Here is a 19,004-nt window from a genome sequence, read left to right on the forward strand (position 1 = left end):
TATTCTAATACACTAGGCGCTCATATTTCTTTTGGGGCTCCCAAAGGTGCCGTAAAATTTTATTTGTAACTATTTCCGTTTCTGCGATATTCAATTCAGCCTATTTTAAAATTCTTTACATTAAAAAAAACGTAACACTAAAGATTTTATAATACGATTCTAACGTACAAAAACAGAAGATTTAGTACTAAGAGACTAATAAAAATCTTTAGTTTAACTTTTTGAATTTTTTACATGTCAACAATTTATTCATTAATTTAATTGACTTTTTTTTTAAAAAAGGCATAAAAACAGGATGAGAACCATTTATCATTTTATTTTTAGTAGACTGATTTCTTAAACGGTTTTTAATGTGATTATTACTTTGTATGTTAGACACAACTGATGAAGTATGAACCGTGATGTGGACCCGTAATAGTGTTGTCTGCCACTACTCTATTTCCATTTTTCAAACACAATTTATTTATGACTTTTAGGAAATTGAAAATTTAAATATTTAAGTAAATTACAAGAAATCAAATAATATTTTTCATTAAAAAAACAATCAATTAAAAAAAAAACTCATTCCAGATTACGATCTTTATTTTTTTAAAACTTTTTTTTTTATTATGAGCACAAACGTGTAAGGCTTGTGTAATTTCTTGTGTGTTAGCATATTTCTTATGTTTTTGTTACGACATTTTTTCACATTAATGAATTCATTGACAAAACACATTATTTATGGTTGAGTCAAATAATTGTTGAATTTTTGTCATACTCGGAAAGATAAAACAACTCATTTATCCCACCTTGACCAACACGCAATTATTCTAACCTAACTTTTATGGACTTACAACTATCCCTTAGTAAATAGTAAATATCGTCAGACTGTTTGGAGTTTCGTTTACTTATTTCATATCTATAATGAAATCAGTTTTAATTGAATTTAGTACTCCAGTCTGTATCTATAAGACAGATTGTCAGTATGATGGACAAGTGCGTAACCCCTCGCTCACCCTCGGTTAGTTACCCGGATTTATGTATCACCTTTTACCTTTCAGTGCTGATGAGGGTTTTGACGGGACCTACCCAACCAACGTGGTAGTCCGAAACAACGGCTCCTGTCTGTACGTTCCTCCGGGTATCTTCAAGAGCACCTGTAAAATTGATATCACCTGGTTCCCTTTTGACGACCAACGCTGCGAAATGAAATTTGGCAGCTGGACCTACGATGGATTTCAGGTTAATCTATTTTGCTAAGATATTATCAAAATCAATTCACCTTAAATTTATTCAAAAGATTGGGTTTCTCTACAAACGTTTCTTGGTGAAACTGCATTTTAATTTTAGTAATAACTATAATACGCTTTTTATTATTGAAAGTTCTATGTCGATGGTCTAGAAGACAAACGTGCTAAGTACAAAAATATTGAGTTTGGACATTTTGACTTTAAATGTATTAAATGAGCACGTACCATTTGCACCCACAAGAACACTAATTTTTCATTTCTTCCCAAACCTTTGTTGCATATTCATAGTAAGTGACATGAAAACAAAGCCAAAAATGTAACTTGTCTAACTTTACCCTGTTCTCCAGAAAAATTAGCAATTCCGTAATTTGTCTTCTAGATCTAGAGCATCGATACTCCCCTCTCAAAACTGTTCTTCATCTCTGTTTTAATATTTATACTTAAATCAACATAATGTTGGTTCAATGTTAGAAGAAAAAACGGTAATTTATGATTTTATTGTAAAAAATGTATCAAATAAGTAATCAGAATTCTGATTACTTATTTGATACATTTTTTATGATACACGGAATTCCGTGTAAAAATAAATAAAAAATTCACAAAAACTAAATAAAATAAAATCAATCGAGTAAAATCACTGAAATAAAATCAAAACATTAAATCTAAGAGCTTCTCATTCAAATCTCTCCCACTTTAGAAAATCTCGTCATTAACACCATTTTCAAAGGTTCATTTTAGATTATATATTATTTAATTAGTTAGTTTATAACATCTCAATGAATATAAACATTTAACCACATCATTTTTAATATCAAATTTATCATCATCATTTCCTTTCCGCAATTAATGGTGCATAGGGCACTGCACTGGTATACAAATCGCAGCGTACCTTGATCATTTTGTGTTGCATGAAGGTAAGATGATCAGTCTTCAGTCCAGAGACGGTGAAATATTCTAGTGTAAAAAATACATTTTTAAATAAATATTTCGTGTCAACCATGTCGGGAATCGAACCCGAGACCTCTTGCAAGGTAGGCAAATGCGCTGACCTCTACACCACAAGGCCGACTAAATCACTAAAGAGTTTTTTATTATCACCATTTTTTTTAAATTGATTTTTGATATTTTAAGGCTTTTTATTTCTTTCGCTTCTTCAGGGACCTAACTCATTGTATGTATAACTTTAAACCCTTATACGGACAGTTAATTTTGTGACTGTTTTTCTTCTTATTGGTAATTTTTCGTATCTTTTTTTGTTTATAATTTCATATAGTAAATGACATTAATATAATTTTATTTTTTATTTCGTTTAACCCCTTAAATAATTTTGTGACAGAACATTGCCACATTATATGTACATATTTAGATACAAAATATGTAGATAATAAGTATGTAATTCATATGTTCTACCTATGCAAATAATAAATCATCATCTCACACGAAATGTACCTATGTGTCCATCATAATATGTATGTCAGATTTACGAACTTAATATGTATATTATATTTTATTACTTTTCTAACGATGTTTCACTGTTTTATCACAAATCTTTATTATTCTACTATGTTCTACTATATCTTCTCTTAACCATGTTATAAAATTTGTACAAATTGGATACGCCCGTTAAAAAATTATTTAATTTAATTAAAAGATCTTTTCAAAAACTGTTTGTGAAATCGACATAAGTTTTTTTAATGACTTTTTAGAGGCATAGTTATTCTCTCATAGTAAATATCCGTGTTTTTAATTATGTTTGTTGTGTTAGTTATGTTTGCTGCGTTACTTTGTTTTTTATGCGTAAGGTTAAATATACGTTTGTTTGTAGAAATAAATATTTTTTTATTGAGAATAAAACAGAGGCATAGAGGGGATCTTGAGGGGCGGGGACGACGTATTGGCCTCTGTCATGCATCCTCCTCCCCCCTCCTTAATCTGCATGTATTAATTAGGAATATTCATAATAACTTTCCTCTATGGGCAACTGACAGAGAGTCCCCCAAGACTTTATAATAGGTGCGGGTGGAAGGTAAGCTTGAGGTTCCCCCTTAATAGTACATTTATATAGTGTTTAATATAAGCCTTCATTATTTCAATTGAAACGTATTTGTTTAGTTGGACTTACAACTTCAAGACGAAGGTGGAGGAGATATTAGCAGCTTTGTTACCAATGGGGAATGGGAGCTAATTGGTAAAGTATTCAGATTAATTAATTATATTAAATTTATTTTCAGTTCATAAGATAAAAATAAGCAGTATTCAAAAGCTGCATAATTCCTACATAAAATGGTTTCTAAAATAACACGTAATGGTCGAGCTTTTTGGTTTAATTGAAACTTTTTCTGAAACGAAACTCGATATCTTTATTAATGATTACCCAAAAATAACCTAAAAACCTGAATAAAAAAAATAAGATTAATAAAAAAATTATACTATGGCGAGCAACACCAACAGCCGTAAAGTTGCCGGGCCTGAATCCTACTTTGGTTCGCGACGCGTAGTTCGCTGCAACTTCAGTCTGCACGACTCTACATAACACCGCAAATCGACAGAATTCATTACATTGAATAGGGATTTTTTAATTCTATCTTCTTCTTCTTCTTATCCTCTCGTTTTTCTCCCCGATGGAGGTTGGATATCGTCGTACAAATTCTCACTTTGTTAGCAACTGCCCTGAACAAGAACTGAGTGCTGCAATGGAACCAGTCACGCATGTTATTTAGCCAAAAGATTCGCCTTCTACCTGCACTGCGTCTTCCTTCAATCCTTCCCTGTAAAATGAGTTGTAAAATGATATATTTTTCGCAATTATAAGTTATTTTATTGTTATTTTTCTATGGTAATATGCTACAGGCAGGTTTTCTTTCATGAAAGTTGTATTATGCTTTATTTATTCTTTGGAAAATCATACTTAAAAAAATAAAAAAAACAATCATTGATCCTTTTACCCCGATTGCCTTAAAGAGAAAAATATTCCAACAGAACAATTTCAGCGTACATAAGGCGCATCTCAGGTATATCAAAAGCTATAAATTTAATATAGATTGTCTTTTTATTTACTTTGACAATGTCTTCTTGTTCGCTCATCATTATTTTGAGTTGTAAGGCTTTATTGAAATGTAGAAATGTTAAATACAATTTTTTTTTAAATTCCGTAACTATCCCTCCCATCGCATTGACAAGTTTTATAACACTCACATTCATCATATCTGCTGTTAAAAAAATATTTGTTTCAATATGGAATATCTGGTGAAAGTAATATGGAGATGCATAATCAAATATATGAATATAATATGAATATGTAGGTATAAATGTATATGTATTAGTAAATAAATATGAATGCATTACAAATGCTCCGACTCAAAACTGATTTTCAAGCCAAGTTCACAGGTATGGGTCGTTCATGGTTATGTCATTATAAGCTGTACGAGCATATCTTTGCATATGATATCTTCTTCTTCTTATGGTTCCTCTCCCCGATGGAGGTTGAAAATCATCGTTGCAATTCTTACTTTATTGACAGCTGCCCTGAACAAGGACTGAGTGCTGCAATGGAACCAGTCACGCACGTTCTTAAGCCAAGAGATGCGCCTTCTACCTGCACTGCGTCTTCCTTCAATCCTTCCCGTAGAATGACTTGTAAAATTTTATATTTTTCGCCTCTCATCACATGCCCAAAGTACTTAAATTTTATTTTCTGTGTGGTCTTCAGTACCTCTTTATCTTTTTCCATCCGTCGGAGAACATCATCGTTTCGAACTCTATCCACCCAGGAGATTTTTAATATCCTCCTGTAGCACCATATTTCAAAGGCTTCGATCTTTTTCGAAGTGTTTTGGGTGAGAGTCCAAGTTTCAACGCCGTAAAAACTATACATAATAATTAATATAGCATATAAAATAATCGTTTTTAAGTGTGACCTATAAAACGAGTATTTATTTTCATCTTTATGACCCCGCTTTTGTGCCAAAATTAACCATTTTATCTATGTAATTCATGTGAGGAATGAAATATTAACTCAGAGTCATTTTTAATACTCGATCTTTTAGCTGCAGTTTCTTATTTTTCATATCTATCACACAGAAAACAGTATATTAATTTTCAAAAATTGATAATTACGAAGTGAATTCTGATTCAATCAATAAAAAATGTGGTGATTTTTATAGGTGTGCCAGGCAAGAGGAATGAGATCTACTACAACTGCTGTCCAGAGCCCTACATCGACATCACCTTCGCTATTGTCATCAGGCGCAAGACTCTCTATTATTTCTTCAATCTAATTGTTCCCTGTGTGCTCATTGCTTCCATGGCCCTTCTGGGCTTCACTCTACCACCTGACTCTGGGGAGAAACTTTCTCTAGGTAAGCTCTTCATTTGAAAACTCACTTACTAACTTATCCATGTCCTATACCAGGTGTTATTATGTGTCCCTCGCCACATGGCTCATGTTACATATGTCGGGTAATAAGTAAAAAGGGTCATCACATCTTTTAAAATATTTCATTGAAATCTTAACTTTTTCGTATTGATAATTTATTTGAATGTCCGTTCTAAGAGTTTTAGTTTACGGGGATTAAATTAATAAGATAGCAATTCGCCCCATATAAGCAAACAACGTTTGTCATCATCATCATAAGCTCGACATCCCTGGGTGGGCCTTGGCTGAATCTAGGAGTCTCTTCCACCTTTGCCGGTCTGCTGCCCTTCCTCTCCAGTTCCTCACTTCCAACATTGTCATATCTACACTGATGCAGTTCATCCATCGCCTTCGTCATCCTTGAGGCACAGAGAGATAAATTAATGCATAACGTCTTTTACTGGAAGAAATCATACAAAAACACTAAACCTTTTCCATTTTCCATATATGTAAAAAAAGTTAGGGAAAAAATATTTTTACGCTTTTTACGTTTAAAATGTTTCAATGCATTCACTCTACGCAAGAGTACTGTAATAAATTATAGCACAATGTATTTCGCAACAATGCTGAACGTTAGGTATTGTTAATTCTTTTATCCTACTCTGAAATGGAAAATTTTACATTAAAAGCAATTTTCCATTTTATGGAAAGTATTTTTAGAATCTTTTAACACCCCTGAATTGTCGAATAAAATATATATGTATAGTATAATATTTCCTCATCTTTGTTATTTTTTTTAATCTGACAGAAACTCGAGTACAGTAATGAATTACAGCACGGAACATCCATGCAAAAAATCACATTGAACTATTGTGATCTCACGGGAATTATATTACTCTTGCACTTAAATCAATCCTCACCGTGTGCAATGAATGAGAATGTTCAGTGCTACGGGAAATTGGACAAAAAAATGTTTTCTTACCCGCATTTAATTGAATGGCAAAGATTCTTGAGAATGTATACAAAAAATAATGAAAGAGATTCTACTAAAAACGAACTACTTTGAACGACGCGACGTCACTAATTCTTCCAAATCAACCAATTATATAGTGTTGTGATAAATTTCCAGTTTGCGGGAAGCCAATTTACCAATCAGCAGAACTCACCAAATAGAACTTGTGACTTCACACACGGAGTAATTTAAAAAATTAATCGGGTTTTGGTCCCGTGGCTAGTGTTGCGGTGCGGACTCTCGGATCAGAGGTCCGAGCTTCGAACCCCACTCTACCACAACTTGATTTCCATCTTCACCAAAATTGAAATATTTGGGAAATTATAATAAGAACGCTAATATTTATTTTTCTTAGAAAAAAAATACAAATTTTGAAAAATCATTGCAGCACTGATATATGATACTTTTTTTTGGTAGCTTTGATAGTATATTAACAAATAAATAAATGTTTTTAAAAAACCCTTCTCAGCATTTTCTTTATTAGATAATATTGAAATATGCTTTATCAAAATACATTAAAAACCAACTCGTACATAAATGCTACTCCAAAGATTTTGCAAAACGAATTCAATACTAGTATATCACTAATAATTATTTTTTGTAAAGAAAGGGCCTTTAAAATTTTTATTGACCTGAGAAATTAATGAATTTATGACATTTTTTCTTTGAACATTTGTTAAAAATAGATTCTCCACAGTTAATAACAAAATGTAATTTTATTACATCTTTGATTATAGTGAGGAATATACAGAGAAACCCCGGAAATACTTCATTTCACAAAGAGGAGTTTTTTTATAAGTATATGTTAAATATTTTATTATTATTGCATTAAAAGTATTTATCTGAATATTAATGTTCAAAATCTATGCAAAATGGATATGAAACTTATATAAACGATACACTATGTAAAGTTACTATGTAGGTACTGTAAAATATATAAAATATAAAAATAATACAAAAATAGTATTTTCATACTAAATTGACTTTTTTTGTTTATATTCTCGTGGTTTCAAATCTTTCGCAAGATTTTGATTCAGATTCTGAACTGTGTTAACAAAATTTAATGTTTATTATTTTTTTCTTATTTTATCATTTTTACTTTTTAATTTTGTTCATTTGTTTTTTATCTGATTTAACTTGAAACTGCCAAAAAAGTCCAGCTTAAATTGTCTGATTTCCATTAAAACGATACAAAAAAAAAATAAAACAAACAATTGTAGCGTATCAATATAATGCCCTAAAAATATTACAATCTTGATTCCAGTGTTTGCACCCACATCCAAAATAAAATTTAAAATGTAGAATTGTCCCCAAATGTTTTTCATCTTGTTTGGTAAATTTGTATACAATTTAATGGCGCTTTAAAAACAAAAAAACATTTAGAGAACTGCAAAAATTGCTCGATACTTTCGAAACGGGACAATAATGCAATATGAATGCTTCGGTTGGGATGTCATTACCACTCGGTGTGTGGAAATCCCACATCCCAAAGAGAATATTCCATGAAACCTATTTGGCGAACTGCCAATTGCATCAGCTTTGCAGGCTATATACTGCCGGAGTTAGTATATAATGGAGAAGTGAGGTATATAATGAAAGCCGTAGTCCAAATCCCGCAAGAACTTACATAATATGAGTTGGCATGGCCATTTCGTTTTAAATCAAATGTTTTTGGAACAAGGATACGTTCGGAAACTTTGAAAATTTTCATTTGAAATTAAATGCATATCGTTACTAATAAAAATGCACTACTAAATATATTTATTTATGTTTGTGTCTATCGATTCCGAATTTACCAACCATTATCAGAACAAAAAACATGGTATCGGTTCTGTGGCTAGTTTCGCCTTGTTTGAATATCGACACGGGTTGTGGTCTCGTAGCGGACTTTTCTCCACTGGATTTCGACTACGATTCTGATTATCTATCTTCTATCTATCTATTTATATCCATATATCCTCTATCTTTCTATCTATCTTCTATCTATATATAAAAGACAATGTTCGAATGGTTGTCCTCGATGGACTCTATAACTACCGGACCGATTTACGTGCGGTAAATATACATCTTTGCCACGAGAAGGTTTAGCGCTCACAAAATTTTCAATTTATTCATTACAAAAAAAGTTAGGAGCGTAAATGGTTTTTTTATCCATCGCCAGGGTTGCATTTGCCAAGAATACGGATACAAAAAAATGGAAGGAGGTTATTTTTGTGTGTATAAAAAGCTGGTTTTTTAATGTTTACAAGCAAAATTCGTTTTTTTTATGGATCCCAGTAGGATTATTTCATTGAATTTTTTATAAATTCTACCTATTTATTTCTTTTTACTGTATTTTATGTTATACTAAAATAATATCAACTAACATTCGATACATTTTTGAAAATCGTATTCCTGACTAAAATGCATCCCTGAGCAGAGTTTGACAAATTAATGTCAGCAAATGCTAAAAGAATTCTTTATTTGAAAATATGAATTATTTTATGTTTTGCGATTCAAACAATAACAAATACTTGGGTACCTACTTAAATTCAATATTTAAATATCTATTACTTTTAGATTTGGAATTCAATCATAAACAAGTACCTACTTACGATTTTTACTAAAGATTTTTCAGTAAATTTTTGTAGGTATACTTAATTAGGTTAAATCTTAAGAGGAAACGCGGTTCGGCTTTTCTTCATACAAACGTATTTACGTATTTTCTCCTTGAATTATGGAACTAGAGAAATATTTTTTTTACAATAACATCAACAACAAACTATCAAACCACTTTCCCGTAAAGGTAGGCAGAGAGGATAGAACGCCACATACTTTATCTTTGCATTCAGATCTCACTTCTTCTACATTCATAGATCTTTTCATACACGCGCGCCGACTATTCCAAGTTTTATCATGTCCATCTTCAAGTATTTGTTGGATTTGATCATGCCATGTCTCTCTCGGTCTTCCTCTATTTCTGCATCCATGAACATTCGCATTGTAAATATTTTTGGCCGTTCTTTCGTTGTCTATTTGCTCTACATGTCTAAACCAGCGCAGAGCTCTTTTTTATACATTATAGATATTTACCATTGGCCTTTATTGGCCTATATTGCTTCGAATTTAAAAAAAATATTTATTATGGAAATTAGAACCATTCAAATACGTAAAAAGGCACAGTTTTATCTGCTGTCTTTGGGCGCACGACATATAAATATAACTCTTTTTGGAAAACGCAAAACATAATGATACAGAAAATTTTATTCTGATAATCCGTCTAAAAAAACAAAATTGGTTTAGTTTTGAGGTGCGGAAAGGGGTACAGCGAAACGTCGATTTGACTATTCTAACAAAAAGTCTGAAATGCAATTATCTTTTTCGCACTGTATCGGGGAGGCATCTGCAAGACAGTGCCAGGAAAACAATGTGCGAACACCTTTTTATCAAAATTCTCTGTCCTCACAATTTATCTAAACCGAAACACAAAAATAATAATGTGTACGTACATATCTAATTTGGACTAAATACAAAAATCTACTAAGTAAGAACTCAAATCTAGTAATAGCAAAGCATTGCCGGGTTCAGCTCGTATTACATAGAACTGTATGTTTAATCCGCCACGCTCGAGGTCCCAGGTTTGATTCCTAAGAAGGTTGGCTTTGAATATTTATTTTTGAAAGTGGTATTGGACTTAAATATTTTATTTTCCTTCGACTGGCACCTGAAGTGTAAGACTGATAACCTTACCTGCATTTTATTAAACGACGCAGTACCCTATGCAGCATCGCGTGCGGATAAGGGTTGACAATGATGCGGTCCCGCGGTAGGGTCGAGGACTCCGGGTCAGAAGTGAATTCATGTGTGTTTCTGTTTCCAGGTGTGACTATCCTTCTGTCTCTCACCGTGTTCCTCAACATGGTGGCAGAGACTATGCCGGCCACTTCTGACGCCGTACCCTTACTGGGGACGTACTTCAACTGTATTATGTTCATGGTCGCCTCTTCTGTCGTGTCTACCATCCTCATTCTCAACTACCATCACAGGAACGCTGACACTCATGAAATGAGCGATTGGGTAAGGATCAAGCTAAAATAAATCGAAAATAAAATAGTGTGCATTTTTTTAAATTTCAAGACAAATATTAGGGATAGTTGATATTTTATAGACATAATAGAAAGACTTGGTTATTAAAGAAATCATTACACGTAGTATAGACTTGGAACGATTTTTAATTAGCATAAAAGTAGTCCTTTAAGAACAGCGTCTTTTCTACAGTTCTGTAATATGCATTTTGTAAGAATATCAACTTATCATACGTCGGTGAATTTTACCTTTAACAATGTTTGATTATGTCCAAATGCAAGCAGACTGGCTGGATTTCCTCCTTAGGGAGTTGTTACATAGTGTGTAAAGTGGCCACTTAAACAGTGGTCATAAGCCCAGTAAATGCCTAGCCTTCCATATTCCCTTCTTAAATATGTTTTCACTCTGTTGAAATAAATTTTAATTTTACCTTTATTTACACCAATACACCAATAGTATCCTGCTGCAAAACCTTGAAAAAAGAAACACCTAAAAACTCCAGTTGAGCGTTTCTTTTTTTTAAGCTTGATTTTCGATTGATTCTGGAATCCGGGCAAGTCGACGGTATGGATAATCGAAGGAAATGCACGAAACTATGTATAAAATGTAAAGAAATTATTATTATATGCTAATTTTCTGTGCTTCGTCTATTCCTTCGGATAATATCCTGATAATTTTTGGTAGTCATTTTTTTATAATCTCTCTATCCTCTACCCATTAGTGCGAAGAACATTACATTTGTATTTTAATTACAGCGTATCTTAATCATTAGATATGCGAAGGCTAGATTATTAGCCTAACAATTTGAATCCAATTCAGGAACTATTGAATATTACAGCGAAAAGAAATATTTAAATACGTATTTCATATCGACCTTGCCGGGAATCACCAACCACAAAGCGGACTAATATTTACTCGATTTTCTTTTTCAATATTTTTAACTGAAAGTACGTGAGTCAAAAACACTCGTCCGTGTTTCTGATTCTATTTCGCACACCGAACTACATTTTTTTTATATTCCACTTGGACGCGGGAATAAATTGCTGTATCTTTGAACTGGTGAGTTGATTTTCGTTCTCAGATTCGAGTGGTGTTCCTGTATTGGCTGCCGTGCATTCTGCGTATGAGCAGGCCCGGCGGAGGGAGCGAGGGCGCGCTGCCCAAGCCGCCCCCGACCCCTGACGCCGAGCTCCGGGAGCGCTCGTCCAAGTCGCTGCTGGCCAACGTGCTGGATATAGACGACGACTTCCGAAACAACCATCGCGCGCCCTATTACCGCTCGCTATACAGGTTAGGTCCTATGTCATACAACTCACACACGCTGCCCCTGGCTAGGACAGGCTTGTTTCAGAGTAGTTAGGATAAGAGAGATAAGATTTGCTGTCTGAAATAAACTTTAATACTCCTATTCGTCGCACTCGACATACTGTATTACTGAGCTACAGCAAATGCAACACCAGAGCAGCTCAAAATTCGCTCTTAGGAAGAGCAGTTAGTAACTTTTCTAAAAATGAGAAGATGTACGATTTAGACATCTTTAACGACTCAGCTCTCTGCTACAAACGGAAGCTGAGTCTTATAGATTTTAATGTTTAGTATTACTAATGTTATTATTGTTATTATTGGAGCACATAGGGGAATTTGCTTATGTGTGCCCTACTTCAAAGTTTAAAGTTACTGTAATATTAGTATCATTTAGCCTCTTTGAAAATAAACAGAAACAATGAATACTAAACTAGGTACTACCAGAATACACACTACATAAACACCACATATTATACACATCACTCCATACACCTCACTCCACGCACTACATTTCATACTCACAACAATAAAAACACAATCACTAGTAAATTCACACAAAGCACAAATTCTTCTTACATCTTGTTGTACTGTTAGATAGTTGTTTCATATATTGTGTTGTGTACGTAATTGGTGCTATGTTAGGTTTATTTTTTGTTCGTAATATTGTCTAGATTTATATTAACATAGCACTGTGTGCACAACATTAAATTTAAACAAATAAGAGTTACATACCGTTCAGAAGCGAAAACGGGAGCGATAATATAAACGAAATAGGTTTATTAAATACAAATAATTTTACGAAATGAATCAATACTCTACAAGGTAAGGTAGACCAGTTATTAGTTAAGTTTCTTTAAAATGGTTTTCAGTAATGATGACACAATATCCTCTTAAAAAGCCAACTGAGAAAAAATATTTCTTAGATTCTTTCTTGCAACTGGCGAAAATCGAGCCCGTCACGCCAGTTGTAAAACTCTATTCAAAGTTGGTCGTCTAACCAGCTTCGCCACGACGCCTGTCATTCAAATAACAAAATACAGCTTATACTAATAAAATAAACAGATGGATAAAGAAGAAAAGAAATATAAATTCAATGAAGAAAATAATGTATGAGTATTAAAATTTAGAATAAAATACCAGTCTTAACGATTATTTGAGAGAGCTGAAGCGGGAGACTCTCCGTCACTTACCATACTTACTGGACCTTGTTTTAACTGATTTTCAATTTTTTCGAATTTAGGTATAACTTTACACAAAAAAATTACTATTCCGAAGAGTCGGTGCAAAATGCCTTCATAGCATTTATTAACTCCCGCCTACAGGACTTTAAATAATGACATCAATCAACTACCGTTAGAATATAAATAAAATCAAGATAAGGACAATCAAGACTTATGAACCAGGGACTGAAATTATACAATAAACTACCAGACAAAACTAAACAAAAGACTCAGACAAACTTTTCAAAAGATGTAAAAAATATTATTTTGAACAACAGAGTAAAAATGAAAAATGTATATATTATTTTATGTAAAATGAATGTAATAATCCTTAAGGGTTTATAAATAAATTTTCAAATAAATAAATAAAAAATGGAAAAACCGTACAGATTATAAAAATGGGACAGTATTTCAATTAATTCATGTAATTTTCATACAAAAAATGTTTATTGTTGAATACAAACGCAATTCAATAGGTACGTACCTAAAAGTAGAAGTCATTTACGAGACGTGTTTATTATTTACTATATTGAGTTTTTCTACCGACTTTTCTGGTTGGAACTGCATTTTAATCATAATGATAAAAATATGTTTACAGTTTTATTCCACTTTTACTTACACTTGCAATTGTCATTACTTTAAATTAAAATTATTTTTACCTCTTTTATTCTCATGTAATTACATAAAATCAACCCCTTCTTGCAATCGTAGATAACATACACATTTGTTTAGTCTCCCACCAGTCAGACGATGTCGGTCACGACGAAACCCGGTTACTGGTACAAATTATAAATAAAAGTGGAATAAAACTGTGTTATTATTATAATTATTTATCATTTCTTGTAGGCGTAGCCATTTGGCCAAATGAATGGCGCACTTGTATCAGAAAGACTCAGACGTAACGAATAATTCGCCGTCTTATTTTCTCCTTTGAGGAATGATCTTAGCTGATTATAATTTATCGAAATAAAGTTAATGTCTACTGTTTTAACGACTAGCTGGATTAGTTATGTATTTTATTACTTTGAAGGGCGGGAGAGGAAAATGCGGCGGCTCGCCCGCCTGACCCCCCCGCGCCTCCGTGCTTGGGGGCGGACTACGAGCTAGCCCTCATCCTCAAGGAGCTTAGGTATATCACAGACCAGGTCAGTCTCACAGCCACCATCAATACTAAAACTTTGAACACATCAGGAAAATCCTAAAAGTTTCCTGGACGGATATGATTGATTCTAGCCGATGGGGGTTCGAAAATATAGGGATAGACCGCCCAAGTGATACAATGGACTGATCAGATCGAAGAAGCACTTCCTTTTTAAAAATCCCAATGTTGGAGGTTGTGGATAAGTTGTCCAGACGACACTACGCAATCAATTCAAAACATTTAGGTTGTCACAATTATTCGTGAGGAAAAGAACCAAAGAAAAAAAATTATATCCCAAGCGGCCATCTTTTCATGTTTTATGATTTGTATTAAACTTAAATCAGTTGCGATTTACGCAATGTATGTAGAATCTGAGGAAATTATGTTAATGTCAATTTTTGCAATGTTCTAGAATCCAGGAATATGATATGTGTGACAAATAATACGAATTGATTTGGTCGAAATAGAAAAAATAAAATTGGAATCCATAGATTCCGTGAAGTTGATCCAGCTATCTTTAACCTGCCGTAATACTAATAATTTGATCATTTGATAAATACGATTTGTCACGTTTCGTAACAAGGACTTAATTTTTTTATAAAAACTTGACAAATTTTATTAAGACTCAAACTCAGAATGTCCAACACTATCTGACCTCGATACAATATATAATGCTTGCCAAACCTTAATTTGAAATGAATCCGGAGTGACGGTTTATTAACATCTGCCGATTCTGTGCGTTACAGCTGCGGAAGGAAGACGAGGGCGCGGACGTATCCCGCGACTGGAAGTTCGCCGCTATGGTGGTGGACAGACTGTGCCTTATTATCTTTACCCTGTTCACCATCGGGGCCACCCTCGCGGTGCTCCTGTCCGCGCCACACATCATGGTGTCCTAGCGCCGCCGGCCCCGCACTGCAGCCCGGCTCCCCTGCTGCGGCCGGCCGCACTACCGCGGTCACACCGCAGCCCGGCGCCGTACACCTACACTTATGCATGTACACTGCACAGTCACTACGTACAGACGAGAGACGCTAGGGACGCCGTTATATGTACATACATACATATAAAATAATGATTCTGTGATAACCCGGTTAATTGTTAAGTTATGATTTGCAAACTATAAGAACATAAACAAATATTATAAATTATATCACCTGGAAACCTTTATCTTTAGCGCGTGCGGAACCTTCGAATCGCCCGGCCCTTGATTTGATTGGCGACGAACGCAATCGTTTTATTCAAATCGGAGAGTAGATAACGAAACAAATTTATCGCCCATTTGTCCGGTCATTTTGTCACCCTCTAATTTGTATTTTGTAATGAAACTGCGACCAAATCTGAACCAACAAATACGATGCGTAATTTCATCCAAATCAGAGAATAACGAAAGATTCGCATCGGGCGATTTGACGATTTACGCGTGCTCGAGACTTTTGACGTAGCGTTAGGGAGTATATTATACATTCATAAAACTTAGAATTAAGACGAAGGTTAGTGTCAGGGAGCCCGCGGGGGTGGGGATGGTCCGGAAGTTGCGCCCTCCCTGCACCCCGCGGTGCCCTCCCGCCGTTAAGTTTAATACGGTTTGTTTAGAGCTCAGATTGTATATTAAAACTGGGGCGCGGTGGCGGCGGAACACTCTACGTGCCCTAGATAGGAGAGGTGCCCTCTCTTGTTCGTGTCCCGCCGGCGCCGCGCCCCTCCAGGGCTGCTGGGAGGGCCTCAGAAGACCCGACTGGAACCGGAAGTTGCCCCGTCGAGCTTTGCTCCGTCCTCCCCGCTTGCCCTGCTGGACGTATCGTTCGTTTGTTGTGTTTCCATAAAGTTTATAATACAATATTTCTCATTATACCATCCGTTCGGGGTAGTTAAAACATGTATAATTCAGCAATGATGTCACGCAGTTGACAAACAATATATTATATAATGTTGTACAAAATATTTTTACACTTGATCGCTGTTGTTAGGTGGTCACACTCCGAAAACAATGCAATACTAGAATTTCCTTGACTAATTCACGAAGAACATTACTTAGACTATTGGGTAATCTACGTATAATATATATATATATATATATACTTGTGTTTGCAAATTGAATAAATTTTCAGCAATACTTACTTATTACTAAACTTATTAACAATTAATAATATGTAAAGTTTATTAAAAAATTTAAATGTTGTTAAATACTCAATTAAAACAACCCTTCTGTGTTGTGGAAAATATACGTACTTCTTATAAATTATTTATATTTCTTTAAGATAATTTTTGTTAAAGTTTTTTGTAATACATAATATTTATTATACAAATATCTACGTGAGAAAAATTTCACGTGAATACTTCGCTCTTCCATATGTGTTGTTCAAAACTTTTACAAAATTAGGTATATGCTAATCACATGTTTATCATAAAGTCAATTTTAACAAATGAATATTTACAAAACAGTATTTGCTGACAATTCCTGACATATACATTTAAATAAAAACTTACAAATCTTAGATTTGTAAATGAAGAACTCCGATTAGCATAGTAATTATTATTCATCCTCTAAATTCCTTAATGTTCATAGTTTTTCTTACTTAAACTAAAATTTTGACTGCGCATTTAATTCATGTTGTTTTGTCTAATTAAAATATACCCTAATGATGTACCGAAAGGGCGTTTTTCAAATCAATATAGAATTGTTTAAAACAGCTGGTTAAAATTTTTAAAATTTATCCCCTAGATTCAACAAATATTTTTAATTTGTTCCCATAATTTTGAGTAATAGTATCTTATCAAAATTCACATTAGTTGCTTTCAAATTTAAATTTCGTTTTTTGTTTTAATAATTTATTTTATAATACGATAAAAAAACAATAAATGAGTGCCAAGTTTTTAACTGCATAAGAATGTTGAATGACTTATTTTGAATAATTCATCCCACACACTAAAAATAAATTGAATTATTAGAAAAAAATGTTAAATCAATTCGTCATTAAATTATCAATAAATAACGCATTAAAATACTAACTTGATAGCATTTACTTCAATAAATCTGATTACAAACATAACAAAGTTTATATATTAGAAAAAATATATTCATAATTTTCATTTAATATCTACAATGTTAATAATTCAAATAATTATTTGTATTGATTTAAAAACGTGTGTTAAATTGTGTGTCCAATTTGTATTTGTTCTGAAAAATAAAAACGTCAATAAATTAGTATTACACGAATAATAAAAACAACCATTGATAAAAAATAATTTAAACTGTAAATAATAATACAACTTAAAATATTTTAAGAAAAAACGTTGTGATGAAACGAGATGCAATGTCTCCATGGATTGTACTTTGTTTATTTGAATATATAAAGCGAATATTTACAAAAGTCTTTTTATTCCTATCCCAAATACTGTTCCTTAAACATTTTTTTATGTAGGCACAAAAAAGCCAAAAATGGTAACTGAAAAATTTTATTACATAAAAAAAAATTCAGATTAAAAAATATAAATATATTATGTAATCGTATTTAACAACGATAGTCTCGAACTTAATATTAAATTAGTTTAATAATATATATGACACAAAAATATTTTTGTATAATTGTGTAGCAACGATGAAATAGAAAATAAACAATACATTAAGTCCAAAAGATACTTACCTAAATATTTCCTAATCCCTTAATTATAAGGAAAAGTTTTTAGGTATGTTTTACTTTCATCTTTAATAAAAATGAAATAAGAGTTTTTTATTAATCCCATAGTTAAGTTGTTTTGGAAATTATATATTTAAAAATACAGACCTTTTAAAGTCATCAAAATAAAAACAGTGCTCCTTTCAATAAATCCGTTTATAGTTAATATTCTTGACTGATTGATTTTTAAAAAAATAAGTACTCCGTCTTACTTAAATTAATAAATACTACACACTTATTTTAATGTTCATCTCGTTCTTATCGAGCATTTTTAAAATACCGATCAATGAAATTTGTTTTGAAATAATATTATGTACAACCGACTAGTATAATATAATTATTCGATTATTTTATTCAAGTACTTCTTTAGGTGTCATTTAATTGACAGGTTTTTGAATTTTCCAATGGAAATATTGTGAACTTTAGAGTGAAATAAATGATCCACATTTAAAAATTATTGCTTCTTTCATTAATACACATTTATCAACAATAAAAACATTGTATGTAAAATAACATATCTGTAAAGAAAGTTAAAATCAGTCTTTAATAGAAGTGCTGAAAATGTGCTTCTGAAAACATCACTGCAATGCCTGAAATGTGTTACGATCGATAACGGGCACCACTGTTTCAAGCGAACTGGGGGAAAGGGATGAAAATACGGATCTTCTTCAGAAGGGATGAAAACTCATGACACCTAACGATTAACTACTTGCAAAGGGACAAGTCAACATTCAATAATATTTTTGCACTCTGCACCAACTTCTAACATTTTCACAAGAGAGTTACTTTTACCCACTAGCTATTAAACCAACCAAATTATTCTACACGAATCACGGCTCAGATTCAAAACTACAATTTTTCACACCAGCGAGTATTTTCTGTAGTAAGTATTGAAGATCCCTTGAGAACATAACAACAACATAGGTGTATTTGGAACCTTTTGCTGAGAAAACGTCATTTTACCTACCATTTTCTTCTCTACTTTATGGCATTTTCTC

The 19,004-nt window shown here is 32.9% G+C and overlaps 1 protein-coding gene across 1 annotated transcript; it reads left to right on the forward strand.

The window, feature by feature from the left end:
- Positions 1-1,017: 1,017 nt before the first annotated feature.
- On the forward strand, positions 1,018-17,700 carry LOC148271432 (neuronal acetylcholine receptor subunit alpha-7-like). The gene is made up of 7 exons (XM_088241396.1): positions 1,018-1,221; positions 3,342-3,417; positions 5,393-5,587; positions 10,455-10,651; positions 11,742-11,950; positions 14,216-14,330; positions 15,073-17,700. The coding sequence occupies exons 1-7, from the start codon at positions 1,018-1,020 to the stop codon at positions 15,223-15,225; spliced, it is 1,149 nt and encodes a 382-aa protein (XP_088097522.1). The 3' UTR covers positions 15,226-17,700.
- The last annotated feature ends 1,304 nt before the right edge of the window (positions 17,701-19,004 follow it).

The sequence above is a fragment of the Micrasema longulum genome, unplaced genomic scaffold (genome assembly GCF_059751315.1).
Source record: "Micrasema longulum isolate JH-2025_06_02 unplaced genomic scaffold, ASM5975131v1 h1tg002875l, whole genome shotgun sequence".
NCBI lineage: Eukaryota > Metazoa > Arthropoda > Insecta > Trichoptera > Brachycentridae > Micrasema > Micrasema longulum.

Coding starts and splice junctions, on each gene's coding strand:
- LOC148271432 (XM_088241396.1), top strand. CDS start 1,018: ATGTATCACCTTTTACCTTTCAGTGCTGATGAGGGTTTTGACGGGACC. Junction 5,588..10,454: donor TGGGGAGAAACTTTCTCTAG/GTAAGCTCTTCA, acceptor TTCTGTTTCCAG/GTGTGACTATCCTTCTGTCT. Junction 14,331..15,072: donor TTAGGTATATCACAGACCAG/GTCAGTCTCACA, acceptor TGTGCGTTACAG/CTGCGGAAGGAAGACGAGGG.